General features: G+C 58.1%; 1 protein-coding gene across 1 annotated transcript in view; it reads right to left on the bottom strand.

Annotated features, from left to right (window-relative positions):
* LRP1 (LDL receptor related protein 1) overlaps positions 1-2,913 on the bottom strand; it is a 181,398-nt gene extending 178,485 nt beyond the window's left edge. Inside the window, exon 1 of the mRNA XM_032785477.2 lies at positions 2,418-2,913. Coding sequence (XP_032641368.1) covers positions 2,418-2,517 — 100 coding nt within the window. The 5' untranslated portion in view covers positions 2,518-2,913. The remainder of the gene's footprint in view (positions 1-2,417) is intronic.
* Positions 2,914-14,621: the final 11,708 nt, after the last annotated feature.

Genomic DNA, 14,621 nt, shown 5'->3' with positions numbered 1-14,621 from the left:
CCTGAGTGTCCTTCTGTAAAGTATGGGGTGAGAAACCTTCCTTTGTCCATCTTTGGCTAGCAGGCTCTCCAGGCCAGAGAGGTGTAAAACAAATATAAATTTGCCCCATTCTCTGGGGGAGCGGAGAGCAGAAAACACAACAGCTCAACCCTCAAAAGAGCTTGCGGTCTTTCCTCTGCATGCTGGCAATGGGCGCTGTTCCCTTGGGGAGAGGGCTGCACTAGGAGAGCCTTGGAAAGTTAGCAGAGATGGCTTTTTTCAAGCAAAATATAAAAAGGGCAAAATTAAATCAAATGAATTAAAGTCAGTGGCTCTGGGCACCCTCTCTCTGCTTTTAGCTCCAAATTTGGCCAATTCTACCACCCTTTGCAAGTTCAGCGGCGCCAAAGGCCGCTTGCTAATGTACCCAGCATGCAGATGGGATACGGCAAAAAAATGTGAAGGGCCCTGCTTAAAACAAGGCAGTTGTCTAGACTAGGAGGTAAGGATGGACGATCTACTCAGGAAATACTTTCTCTCTGCCGTTGCCAGGATAATCACAGGCCGCAAAACGGAATTTTTGACACTTCAGAATCTGAGCTTGCAAGGCCTGAAGTCATGACTCATGCAACATGGAAGGAAACAATCGATTTTATGGAGCAAACTGTCAGGTTTGGCTTATTTACTCCTACCGGCCAAGGTTCTTCACAAGCCTCCCGCTTTTCTGTTACAACTTTGATTCCAGGCAAAAAATATTAGCAATTTTAAGAGGTTACCAAAAAAGAACCTGGCTGTGATTTTCCAGGAGACAAGGCTGGGGGGCGGGGAGGGGGAGGACATTTCCCTGGAGAGCTCAGTAATTTTTCTTCTGCCACTCAAGCTACATATGACAGGCACACGCTTCCCCAATTCTGGGCTTCGTCATGCCCAACTTCCATGTCAGCCGAGCACAGAAACTGACCCCTTCGCCCTGTTAGGGCCACAGCTGTTTTTTTCAGAGGGTTCTTATATTGTCTCCCCTCTCGCCAAGAAAGTCCTGCTTTTTTCAAAGCCAGCCTGGTCAAACTCTACCTTGCTGCCTCTGGTATATGCCATGTCACGCTTCAGCAGCGCACTGCAGCCTGTCGCTTGCAGGAGGGGAGGAAAAAAATTGCATTGATTTTGCAGATGCCATTCAGAATGTAGATTCCTGCACTATTCAATTGCTCTCTGACGATCCACACGCAGATCCATCCAATTTAGCCCAGAGCAACAGAGCTTTTAAATGCCTCTTTAGGAGAACCAATTAAACATTGATATCTGACCACTTTTTTTTTTTTTTAACTGCATCTAGTTGTGGATTCTACCCCGTGTCCTCACCTCCCTAGAGCGGCTGTTCAGGGCCAAAAGGAATGAGTTACATTTTCCACCACCTGCAAAGAAACCAGACTTGCGATAGAACCAGAAGGCCAATGATGCAAATACCATTGGATCAAGCGAGACTGCAATCCAAGAGAGATCAGAAACACGGAGCTCGTTGAAGTCAGTCCACCCCGCTGCCTGGAATTATAGAAACCAGAAAGGAAACAGCAAAAGCGGTTGTGTAGGAGACACACAGCAACCATTTCTATGAAATACAAGCGCTAGACACAGATCACCAAGGATCCAAATACCAGCGCAAACAGGAGATTTTCCAACACACCCCTTTGCCCTCCATATTTTTTTAAAAAGCAGCTACCGCGTCCATGCACATTTGGAAGCATCGTCATGTTTTCTCCAGGCATAATTTGTTGCACGAGTGCTTTTTTTTTTTTTAATTGAAGGGAAAGTACCTACAAAACACGACGGGGGGCGGGTGTATTTGCAAAGCAAGATGTCCACTCAAGGGGTTATCTTCCCAATTGACCATTCCCAAGAGACTGACATATGCCATGGACTCCTGCCAGGACTTTACGCCAAGTTCAGAAATTTTTTTTAAAAGTCAGCCCATAAACAAGAACAGACCCCCACAGGTACAGACCCCCACAAGCGGTAAAAGCAACAGACAGGGGGGTGGGGGGAGCCCAATATTTTGGTGCCAGATGAAAATTGCAGGCGGGCTGCAGGATGCGCACCCGCAAAACCCCTTCTTTCTCCCCCACCCCCAAGGGAGGGGTCCAGGAATGGACCAGAAGTGCAGGGCTTTGTTTCAACGGGGGGGCGGGGGCGGAGAGAATCATGCAAACTGCAAAACAATACAGTGAAATCCCTAAGCCCAACCACAGCCCCTTCAGCGTCAGCCTGTGCCACAAGAAATACCCCCAAAGCCACGCAGGACGGCCAGGGCACCCGAGGGGGCTGCTTCCTAGTGGATCCCGTGGCAAGCGGGTCCCCTGGACGCCCCAAACACCCCTCGGAGGGGAGAAAGGCAGAAGGGGGGTTCAGAGGCTGCAAAGAGGGAGGGAGCGACTGAAACTCACCGTCAAGGGCAGAGATGGGCCCGATCCCGGCCAGGGTGTGCAAATATCCCAACGACACCAGCAGGGTCGCCGCCAGCACCTCCGCCCGGGGGGGCAGCATGGCTGGGAGAGCCTCGGCGAGCCGGGCTCGGGCTAGACACGGCAGGGCAGGCTCGCAGCCGCTTCACCTCTGCTCCTGCGCTCCGGCTCCTCTTCCTCCACGGGGGGGGCGAATGCTCAGCCCTTCCACCACCATCCGACACAAATAGGGGAAGGAGGAAAGAGCCCCCCCTCCTCCTTCTCCTCCTCCTCTCCCAGCCCAGGAGGGGAGAGCGGCCAGCAGCAGCGAGGCTGGGGAAAGGACGGGGGTGGGGGGGGAGATTGGAGGGGGGGTCTCAGCCCTGCTATGCAGGGAGCGGGGTTTGCATTTGCAGCCAGACCCAGCAGCAGCCCCCCACCCCGGTGCAATGGGTTAAGCGCGACCCAGGGCAAGTGCGGCGACCCCCGCGGCTGGGCAGGGGGGTGGGGGCGAGGGGGGTCCCCTCCGGCTGCAGAGAGAGGCGGCTCCGGCCCCTCCTGGGCGGTGGGTGCAGCAACGGGGCTGACTCGCTGCTGCTGCTGCTGCTGCTGCTGCCGCCTGATGGAGCTCGCGCCGCCTCTGCCCGCCTGACGTCATGGGTGCCCAGGGTGGGGGGGGGCGACGCGGCACCCGGCTCCGCGCATGCGCCTCCTGTTGCCCCCTGGCTCCTTGCTGGAAAGGGGAGTGGGGTGGGGGGGCCGTTCTTGCAAAGCCTCCAGCCTGGGCGCAGGCCGAGCTGAGCCGCCTGCCGCGGGGGGTGGGGTGCAGGTGCATTCAAACCAGCCCCCCCTCTTGCAGCCAGAGCAGCTCCCCCCATTGCATCCATCGGGAGCGGCCATTCCCCTGCAGCTCCCCTCCCCCCACACCCATTGCATAGCCTTGCAAGAGAAGGATGCACCTGCATGCAAGCCAGCCACTCCTCGTTGCAAGAGCAGACCCCCCCCCAAGGAGGGGGGGGCCAGCCACTCAGCCCCTCATTGCAATGGCCCCTTTCCATTGCCAGAGAGAGATGCATGTTTGTGGGGACTCGTCAGATGCATTTCACTGCAAGGGAGCGACGCACTGCACTAGTATGCACGCGCATTCGAAAGAGGGAAGCACCTGTGCAGGAATCCGGAACCCACTCGGCCAGAGCAGCTCCCCCACGCTGCAGAAGGAGGGTGCGGGCAGTGCTGCATTTGTGCTGGGGCTTCCAGGGCTGAGCCCCCGGCACCTCTAGGCTTGGCCGTTCATAGCCACAGCACATCTCAGCTTGCCACTTCCGTGATGCAGGTAACGAAGTGCCTTGAGCCCCAGAACCTAGTTGCTTGAGGCCCAATACCGATCTCATTACCATTGCCCCCCTCTCCAAATTGATTGGGTCAGGTGATTTTGGCTTCTGCTGCAAAGTTACCAATGATTAGGGGTATGAAAGAGCTTCGATGTGAGGAGAGATTAATTAGACTGGGACTTTTCCGCTTGGAAAAGTGATGACTAAGGGGGGATATGACTGAGGTCTATAAAATCATGACTGCTGTGGAGAAAGTCAATAAGGACGTGTCATTTACTCCCTCTCATAACACAAGAACTAGGGGTCACCAAATGAAATTAACAGGCAGCAGGTTTAAAACAAACAAAAGGAAGTATTTCTTCGCACAACACACAGTCAACCTGTGGAACTCCTTGCCAGAGGATGATGTAAAGGCCAAGACTATAACAGGGTTCAAAAAAGAACTAGATACATTAATGGAGGACAGGTCCATCAATGGCTATTAGTCAGGATGGACAGAGATGGTGTCCCTACCCTTTGTTTGCCAGAAGCTGGGAATGGGCAATAGGGGGATGTTTCACTTGGTGATTCCCTGTTCTGTTCATTCTCTCCAAGGCACCTGGCCGTGGCTACTGTCGGAAAACAGGACACTGGGCTAGATAGACCTTTGGTCTTATCCAGTATAGTCATTCTTATGTTCTGCTGCTCGATTTCTAAGAATTCAGAATGATGATACATGAGGACCCATAAACAGAGAGAGAGAAAACAGGCTGCTCCTGAGGCAGATCGCTGCAACTCTGCCCAGCTTGCTTAAAGCCGTCTCTTTCCAGACTGACTCAGAGTCACCTAGCCTGCCGAAAGGAACAGGGAACCACCCCCGCTTTTGAAGTGGTTACTTGCAATTCCAACACAGTCTTCATACCCCGCCTTGGAGCCTTGGACCTGGTCCGGAGGCACGTCTACACTGCAGACAGAGGGGTGACTGCAGCACATGCAGCAGTAGCTTTGATCCAGCGAGCTCGTATCATCAGAGCAGTGAATCTGCAGCAGCGCCGGCTGTACAACAGAGCTGATGAGAGGGGAGGGATGAGGGGACAATTAGAACAGGTATCCCAGCCGGGGGGGGAGAACATCTCTAAAATGGGTGAAATGAGAGAGGATGGGGCCCCCACAAACATGATGTACCAGGGCCCCAAATTTCTCTCCACAAGACTCAGTCCTGGGTAGGCCCCAGCTCCATTGTTACTGAAGCGAGCAAGATCAAAGCGAGGCTGCAGTCACCCCAGGACATACGCTCAGTGGGAGAATTGGGGGATTCCACCCCAGGAGGGGTAAGGGCACCAGACCTGGCAGCAGACAGGGTGCACGTGGAGAGACCAGAGCCGTGCCGTGAGCCCTGTCCCCAGGACACGCGTGATCCAAATATCCCTCCCCTGGCCTGCAAGGGAAATGCAGGGTTGTGAAGGTAAAACCGTCACTGCCCATCTTGCATCTCACCCACCCTCCCCCCGCCCCCCTGCATTTCCAAGTGGCCAGCAAAACCCACTTCACCCTCCACCGCCGCTGGACTTTTTCCGACGATGATATCAAGATTTCCCTGCACATCCCCCAGCGTCACTGGACCTGCCTGCAGCAGACACCCATGGAGTTCCGCAAGGAGCCGTCGGTTGCTCCCCAAGACTGCGTGGATGGGCCAGTACAAGGAGAGACACATGCTAAAGTGCATCTGCAGCCCCCCCGGGGGCTGGAACGCAGCGGCCAGGCCAGCCTGGGCTCAACAGGGGATCTAAGGGCCATGGGGCACCAGCCAACTCTTAGTGACTAGGAGTTCAGGTCGAAATGTCCCCTGGTGGCAGGTTCTCCCATAGCTGCAGAGTTTCTTGCACCTTCCCATGGATCAAGTGGTGCTGGCTTCCATTGGAGACAGAATACAGGACGGGATGGAGCTCGGTTCTGACCCAGTCTGGCACTGCTTATGGCAATGCACAGGGAGAGGAAAGCTACCGCATCCTGACTGAGCAAACCCTCTGACCTTCTGAGAGTGCCGTGGGGTCAGCGTTCCCCCTAATGACCCAGTGGTCCAGCTCTGCCCTGGACAGATGCACAATGACACTGATTTATTAGCCGCATGAAGAGTTTTGCTTCGGAGGGATGAGGAAGGGAATTCCCTGCTAGGCTTCTCCAGCTGGGAGCTGGACTCCGACGCCTGGCTGCTAGTGAGGCGTCCCTCGCTTAGCCCCCATGCCCAGCCGGGGGGTTATCTGCAGACTCAAAGGGTGCTGAGTCGAGGAGCCAGCTTTCAGAGCAGCTCTTGCTCAGAGCCCGAGAAGCAGTTTGTCCTGGAGATAACTGATGCCCTGCTGGGGAAGTGGCTGAATAACGCAGCCTGGGGGCTGGGTAACATGACAGGGATTTCACTGGCCCCCAGGCTAGATTGCACGGGGCACGCTGTTTAGACAGGTGAGGTGGGGCTGGGGTTAAAGCAGCAGCATGGGATGCAGGAGACCTCTGGCTTCAATTCCTGTCACTGCCAGGGTGACCCAGGACAAGACACATTCTCTCCGGGCCTCAGCTTCCTGGCCATCACACGGGAACCAGCAGCTTTCCTTTGGCTGGCTAGCTCAGGGCAGGAACTGGCTATTACTATGCGTTATGTCCTGCACTGAGCGCAAGGGGGTCGCAGCCTCTGCTGGGTCTATTGCGCCAGACGCTGGGCATTATGTATGAGGTGCATTATGGTAGCACTCAAGCGCCTCAGCCTCGGCCCCATCCCTCGCTGTGGCAGGACGCGGTACAGCCCCCGAATGAGTTGTGTACAACAAACTAGAATGCTAGTATTCTTCTTGTTCATTTGCATAAGAACTTGATTTGCCCCGGAAATAATTCCCTTCCCCCTCCTGCAAATGTAAACGAAAAATGTTAATTTCTGGGCTCCAAATGCAACAACAACATGTAACTGAAAACTCCCAGACTAGCAGTTTCCCCAGTTTTAGCAAAAACAAACAAACAAACAAAATTTACAGTTTGGAACCGAAATGTTTTCATTTTGAACCCACAAAACTGTGGTTACCAAAAATGGGAGGGGGGGACAGTTTTGGAGTGTCTGGGATTTTTGATGGAAAACCTGGCTATTTTAGTCAAAAAAGGTTTGTCTATTCAAAAATAGTTTTTGACGAAGACAATTTTTCAGTGAAAAGCCTTTCGTTGGTGTTTGTTAGGAACAGCCCTTGTGTAACGATCCGCACAGTCGGCAGCTTCTTGACCGCGATGCCGAACGGGTATGAAAAGGACCCAGAGCAGACAGCTGGCTGAACAGCTATAGACATGGTCTGAAGATGGAGGCGGCAGCGGGTGACCGCTGGGTCCAAGCTTGCAGCTGCTGATGTGAAAATGGCGGCCCTCACTGGGCACGGGCCGAGAGAAGCGACCCCCAGAAGCCTGGCTTAAAGAGACCCCTAATGAAACGGGAACCCATGGGAAACCACACCGGCCGTGTCTGCGGGACGCCCCATTCACACCGTCCTCTGCACATACCCTGGGTGAGAAATGTCCCCAGCTGGGTGGAGGAGTGGGCTTGCCTCCATCCCAGGTGGTTGTGGGGCTGCTCGGTGGCTGCTAGTCCCAAAGTGACATGGAGTATATGGGCACAGGAATCCGGGATTCCCAGCTGGCCCACAGGACCCAGCCTGGCAGTATGGGTCTCCCATCCAGACAGCAGGAGAGATGAGGTGCACAGGCAGCTGAGATAACCCATCCCAGCCTCTCTGGGGAAGCGCCAGCTCATGCCAGACATCGCAGGCAGAAGCTGGGATCAAGCTCAGCTGGCCAAGCACCTGTCAGTCTGCTGAGACTCTCCCTGCAGCAAGGTTGGGTGAGGTGGGTCACGCTGCTGTAGGGAGCAGCCTGTTTTCTCTCTCTCTGTTTTGGGGTTTTGTGCCTGAAGGTTCTGGCTTGTAAGAAGCAAAACGGGGGTGGGTCAGGGGAGGAGTGTTGCAACCTTCCCATGAGAGAGTTTGAGGTTTTAATCGTGTGTGTGCACACGCGCGTGCACTGTGAAACATAACAGCACAGAGATAGAGTGTTTGGAACTAGTTCTCACGCTCAGTGCCAGCCGTGCTGTTGTCTACAGTGCCGCATGGTTTACAATCAAAACACAAACATTTGGAGGCAGAGAAACTTGTCCCAAGCACAAGCGACAGTTCTGAGGCCAGGGGCTCGAGAGCGTTCAGAATGGGATTAGACGTCTACCTGTATCCTAACCACACCGGCAGCTGTCACAGTCGCTGGGACTGGAACTGATACGGGAACTCCACTCAGGCGCGGTGGGGCATCCAGCTGCTGGGCGTTGGGAAGAAGACTCTTTCCCCCGGAGGCACGTGAACGTAAACGCTGTGATGGGGGCCCCGCCCCAGCGCCCTGGCCTGAAACAGCGGCTTTGGGCCGCAGGGATTGTGCTGGCTGGAGCTGGGGTGCGCTGGACTGGACGGACCTCGGGCCGAGATGGATTCTGTGGTCTCCATTAAGTCCACTCTGGGGCCCTGCCAAGCCCCAGGGAGGCCATGGAAAGTCTCCGCTAGACTTCAGCTGGGCTCCATCTTACACCTGGTGGTGCTTATTAAGCTTGGCTGCACTGGTCGGTCTTCGCAAGGCCTCATGACCACGTTCATGGGTACAGGCCCGTGGCAGCACCCCACCCTGCTGAGACCCACTGCAGACCAGGGCAGTCCGGTCCTACGCGCAGGAATGGGTCGGCGGGTAGAGCCCAGGCTCTGGGGCGCTGGGGGTGCTGCTTCCTCTCCGTAGGAGCATCTGTCTGTACAGGGATGGCGCGACGGGGTGCACGGGGGCAGAGTTATAAAGGGGGACGTAGGGGGATAGAGAGGCCAAGAGAAGACCAGTCAATGTTTATTTTGCTCTCCACGCACCAATACAAATCACACTCATCTCCACAGCAACCTCTAGTGATGTCACACTTCAGAACGATGACCTCACAGCCCCTTCCACCCCAGCCAATGTGGGAAAACGGGAGCCGCGAGGGGGACAGTGGCGGCTGGCAAAGGAAAAGTGGCTTCGCGCCTCCATACAAACGCCGTCGGGGGGTGGGGGAGAGATGCTGCCTCGCTAGCTGCTCGAAAGGGCCCAGCTGTTCCCCCCGGGCAGTGCCTGGCCCCAGGGGAGAGCGCCCGCTGCCCGCTTGTTCATTGCCTGGGAACATGTCCAACTTCCGAAGAACAGGCTGGGGTGGGGGCCGCAGGGTTACTCAACCCCAGCTGTCCGGCCTTCGGTGCTGACGGGTGCTGGACAGCTGGGGAACGTCACTGGTCCAATTCCCACCCACTTCCTCAGGGTCAGCGGTCCACCCCCGCACGGTCAGCAGCGAGGCTGTTAACCCTGCTAGCCCCGGCTGCAGCCCATGCTCGGCCATTCCACGCTCCTAAAATCCACCCTGCCTTCAGCTTGCAGGCGGGCAAGGGCCCGGCTTGAAATCTTCCCACTGATTTGCAATGAGCAGACCTGGAATGTCCCTCCCTGTCCCCCCAGTAATGGAGAGCAGGCATTTTGGGTTATTGATACCTCCTCTAGTTCCTCCCTTCCTCGCGCCACGACACCCTGCTCTGTGGCGTTATGGGGGCAGAGCAGTGTGGTATATTTACACCCCAGAGGTGGCTGCATTTTAGTGGTGGGGAAATGGATGTCCCCTCCCGCAGAGCCTCTGCGTTCCTCAGGGAAGTGATTGGACCCTGCTGGTTTAAGGACAGCTGCTGGAGCATGGCAGATGCCCCCTGAGCTAGAGGAACGTGAGCACAGAGCCGAGCCCCCGCCAGAGATGCCCAGCGCTGCTGTTCCAGCAACGCCCTGGGTGGTCTAATCCCCCCGCAGGGTGAGTCACCGGCGGTCCCAGCACCTGGGCCTTCGCCCTCTGTTCCCAGGTCAATCACTGAAAGGTTTTTCCTACACAGCCCCCACCATGCAAAGCTGGCATCTGGTTGTGCCTTCCCACCGGTCTACAAGCAATGGGCTGATCCTGAGCCCCCTTCCAGGCCACTGCCCACTGCAGGATGGGGCTGGGGGCTGCTGATCCAGGACCCTGATGGGGCAGGGCAGCCCCTGCGCTGGGAACACTTCGTCCTGAGCAAAGAAGAACAGCGAGGAGAGCAAGATTCAAAGGTCAAGGCCCATGCAGCAGTGCTGGGTTTGCTCCCTCCCTACTCGCCCTGCCTGAGCTGCCAAGCGCTGCCTGGGGCTGAGGCTATCCAGCGGCCACTGGTTTCCCTGCTAGGATCCCTTTGCAGGGCCAGTCTAGCCCGCCAGGCGATCAGCTCTCCCCTACAGCGCAGCCCGGAGTGACACCAGCTGCCCTGACACACACGGCCGCACGCCCTGGCTCCAATTTCAGAATCAGCGTGGGCTCAGGGAACCATCAGAGGCCTGGATAACCCCCCTGTGCAGTCCACCCCTCTGCAGAGGGTCTCAACCAAGGCTTATGGTTGATCCCTCTGCACTGGGGTGAATTTCATCCCCATGCACGCAGAGGAGAGAAATCTCTTTCCTGACCAATGTGGCCAGGGTGTCCTGAAGCATGAGATTACCCCGCTCTGAGCTCAAAGAACTCCCAAGGCTGATCACAGGCCCTAAAACTCTCCAGTCCTTTTCTGGACCCTCCCCAGCTCTGTGATCAGAATTCACCTCCACCCCCTTCCCTTGCGTTATCTGGTCAGAAGATGCCTCTGGAATTTTTCTCTTTCTTCCTGCAGATGCGATGGATCCTTGGAAAGATGAAAGCCCTAATTCCCTGGCCCGATCACATCCCGCATCCTCAGATGTTTCACTAGCTGATCCCTTGCCTGAGCTCAGACCCACCTGCCTGTCAGTTCCTGGCTCCTCTGTGGCGGCTTTAAAGATCTAAATGGGGGAGGAGGGTGATCAGGTTGGATTCTTCCAGCCTCTTGCAATGGTCCTGCTCTCCCAGGATGTATTCAAGGTGCTCCTCCCCAGATTCATCCTCCCAGACGTCTCCGTCCAGCCTGCGCGTTCCATCCCTCCAACCCTGTGGCTTTATCTGCCAGCAGCAGCAATTTCTTCCCCCTCTGGAGGTGGCTTCATTTGTCTCTCTGCAGGGCTCCAGCCCTGACATTTCGCCTTTATTGTCCCTGCAACTGTGGGCCCCTCAGCTGATCATTCCACTCCTTCCCTTTAAGATGGTATTTGATGCAGCTCGCCTGGGGGCATGTAGCTTAGGTGGCGGGGGGGTGGAGGAGGGGGCTTAGGGGCTGGTGTGACCAAACCTCCCACTGATTTCACTGCTGCCTCAAGGGGTGCAAAGAGCTTTGTGAAGGCTCCCACCACTAGGGGGCATCATTCAGCCCAGTTCGCGGAGCACACACCACTCCTCATGCCCCATCCTCACCTCCCCTCCCATTCGCCACCTTCATGCTCTCCGTGTTAGAGCCGCCTGGGGGCTGCTCTACCTTACACGCTGTGCTCTCAGCCTGACCCTAGGACGGGAGCAGGGCTGACGCAGAGCCCTTATGCGAGCTCCATGCTGGGGTGGGGGGGGGGAGATCCTGCATAGGGATTTTTAGGAGCTGTTTCCACCTGCTTTAAGACCCCCATAGGCCACTGGAGTGGCATTCCCCGCCCCCCAGAGGGAATGAGAATCAGGCCCTATATGCAAATACCCCCATGTCATGGGCTCAAGAGGCAGAGCCAGGAAAACATCCACTTCTGAGCGACCTCACCGGACAGGACTCCCAGCTGAAGTCTCTCCATGAGCGCCCCCCTCCCACCTGCCCTCTTGTGTCTGTGGTCACATGACTGGCAGCCCCTCGCTCCCAGGCCCATTCCCCCTCCAGCCCCAGATCCCAGCCTGGCGCGTGGCACAGGACCATTTCCCTTGGGTTAAGCCGCAGAGGGAGACATGGGGGCAGGGAAGGAGCAAACAGCAGAGAAGAAAGGGGCCCGTGTGTACCCAGCGTGGGGGCTGCGGCAGGCCAGGGCTGAGCCCCGGCTTTGAGCCCAGCCTGCGGTGGTTGGGCTGGAAACCTCACGGGCCATTGCCAGAGTCGCCCCCCTCCAGCTGGGCTAGGAGGAGCCCAGTCTGAGTCGCCCCACTTGGGCCCGGGCACTCAGAGCCACCCAGACCTGGTCTCAGCGTTGCCCCCACACTGGCCTCGGCCGGTCTCCAGCATCCAGCCCCCTACAAACCCCAGCGGCTGCCGGTGCAGCGTTCCTCCCAGGAGGGGCCTGCCTCCCAGCTCGCTGGGCATGGGGGGGTGAGGTGGGCACAGCCAGAGACCCTGGCCCATCGCTGCCCCTGGCAAGGGGGCGACACCCCCAAGCTGTCAACGGGAGAGGACCTGCTTGGTCCTGCTGGGTGTGGGGGGAAGCCAGGCACGTCGGGGCTGGAGCAGGGGGCACCCCACAGACTATGGGGTGTGGGGGGGTGGATGCTGGGGAAGGTGCTCCAGGGGGGAAGGGCGTCACCGCGGGCCACATCTGCTTCTCATAAAGGCCTCGAGCGATGAACTGCTGCAAAACGCAGCAGCCCCGGATGCGAAGAGCAATGACAGGAATGTGGAGAATTGCAGAAAGGCCCAGCCGGTCCTCCCCCCACCCACGTCCCGCCCCCACCCAAGCACCACCCCAGGGGGACCTGCTGCGGGGTGAATGGCTGGGCTGCTTGGACACCGTCCCAAGTGCCAGGGGTTGGACTCACAGCTGGCCCCAGGGGTGGGGGGCCAGGAGATGGTTGTTTAAGGCATTATGTTTTCAGGGGGGTCGGCCTGTCTGAAATTCCTTCCTGCCCCCGCCCCCCATCCCGCTCCGGGAAAGGGCGGAGGCCGAGACGAAGGCTGTGCAGAGGAGCCCTGGCCCGTAGGGGGCGCTGCCTCTGGAACTAGTAACATCTGGACCAGGGGCGGGCCACAGCGAGTTTCCAAAATTGTATGGAGGGCCCGTAAGGGGGAGGCTGTGCCAGGCCCCGCCCCCTATCCGACCCCTCCCCCTGCTTCTCGCCCCCTGACGGCCCCCCCGGAGATCTGCCCATCCAACCCCTGTTCCCTGTCCCCGATGGCCCCCCCGGACCCTTGTCCACCTCCCCTCCCTGTCCTCTGAACCGGCCCCAGTCCCCCGACCCCTGCTGCCCCCCTGCCACCCATCTCAACGTCCCTCTCATTCTAGACTCTCCACCCAGGACCCTGCCCCATCCAACCACCCCTTCCCTTAGATCCCAGAACCCTGCTGCCCGGACTGCCCCCGGCCCCCCCATGTCCAACCCCCCCTTCTCACTGACTGCCTCAGCCGGGACCCCGCTTTCCATTGTTCCCCACCCTCTGACCACTCCAACCCTACACACCCCCACCCGACCACCACCCCTGAACTCCCCTGCCCTCTAACCAAACCCCCCCCCCCCCTCTGCTCCCTGCCCCCTTACTGCACTGCCTGGAGCACCGGTGGCTGGCGGTGCTACAGCCGTGCTGCCCAGAGCACCAGGACAGGCAGTCGCACCGCCCAGCTGGAGCCAGCCACCCCGCAGCACAGAGACTGGGTCAGGCCGCAGCTCTGCAGCTGCGCTGCCCCAGGAGCTCGCAGCCCCGCCGCCCATAGCCTTGCGCTGGAGCGAGCTGAGGCTGCAGGGGAGGGGGAACAGCAGGGAGGGGCTGGGGCGAGCCTCCTGGAGCAGGAGCTCAGGGGCCGGGCAGGAGGGTCCTGTGGGCCGGATATGGCCTGCGGGCTGGAGTTTGCCCACCTCTGATCTAGAGGATCCAACTGACATCAGGGCCCTGTTGTACCAGCGCTCCACAAATAGACAAGGGGATAGTGGGGAAACTGAGGCACGGCTTAGCCATGGGCTCTTCCCTCTCCCCCAGCTCTGCCAGTGCCCCTAAATCCCGACTCGCAGACCCCTGCTAGCCCAGCCCTGGGCTCCCCCAACAGCTGTACCGGTGCCTCCCAATCCCAACCTACAGCCCCCTGCCATTCCACCCCCGGGCTCTTCACCCCCAGCTCTGCCACTGCTCCTGCCCCACAGCCTCCCATTTCCGGCTCTCCCCTGGACCAGCAGGAAGCCCCGTCCCCCTAAGACACAAGCCAGCACGTCCCGGAGTTGCCACTGAGTCGCTGGGGAGCACAGGGGGCACCTGCCCATACAGAGAGCTGCAGGCGCATGCTGCATTTTGGGGCTGCGTCTCGTCCACAGCCACAGCCCTCTTCCTCGGCCTCACTGCCCTGCTGCGGTGCGGGCATCCCCCGTCCATGCAGCTCTGCTCCAGCCTGGGCCAGGGACCCGGGACCCCTTGGGGCAGCTCTCAGAAAGGGGCACAAGCGCAGAGATCGGGAACCTGGCAGGGGCCTGCAGGCCTGGGCCTGTCCAAGGGGAGCCCCCAGATTTTCCTCCCCATCAAGTTGCTGGAGCTGGCGGTGCACAAGCCCCCCCTGGTGGCATCGAGATGGATAGCGAGGAGGTTTCAAGAGCTGCGTGGACCAGCCACGAGGAGGAGGAAATCGTGGGCCGTGGCTGTCGCTTTGCAACCCTGAATGGGTTCCCTAGGGAGGTGGTGGGATCTCCTTCCTTAGCGGTGTTTAAGGTCAGGCTTGACAAAGCCCTGGCTGGGATGATTTAGTTGGGAATTGGTCCTGCTTTGAGCAGGGGGTTGGACTAGATACCTCCTGAGGTCCCTTCCAACCCTGCTATTCGATATTCTACGAACTACCTGGCAGATGGAACCCAGCCGACGCCAGGTCTCTGTTAGCTCCGCTGGCAAAGTGTGGCTGTCACAGCAACCCCTCCCGCCGTACACGCCGCTTTCCCTGGCACAAAGAGAGGTGAGGTTTGCAGGATCATTTACACTGAACGAAATCAGCAATATCGGCAAACGTGCCTTTCTGCTGGCGTCAT

Source organism: Chelonoidis abingdonii, chromosome 26 (genome assembly GCF_003597395.2).
Source record: "Chelonoidis abingdonii isolate Lonesome George chromosome 26, CheloAbing_2.0, whole genome shotgun sequence".
NCBI classification, from domain to species: Eukaryota; Metazoa; Chordata; order Testudines; family Testudinidae; genus Chelonoidis; species Chelonoidis abingdonii.
The sequence above is the reverse complement of the archived record's forward strand: the minus strand, read 5'-3'. Positions and strand labels throughout refer to the sequence as shown.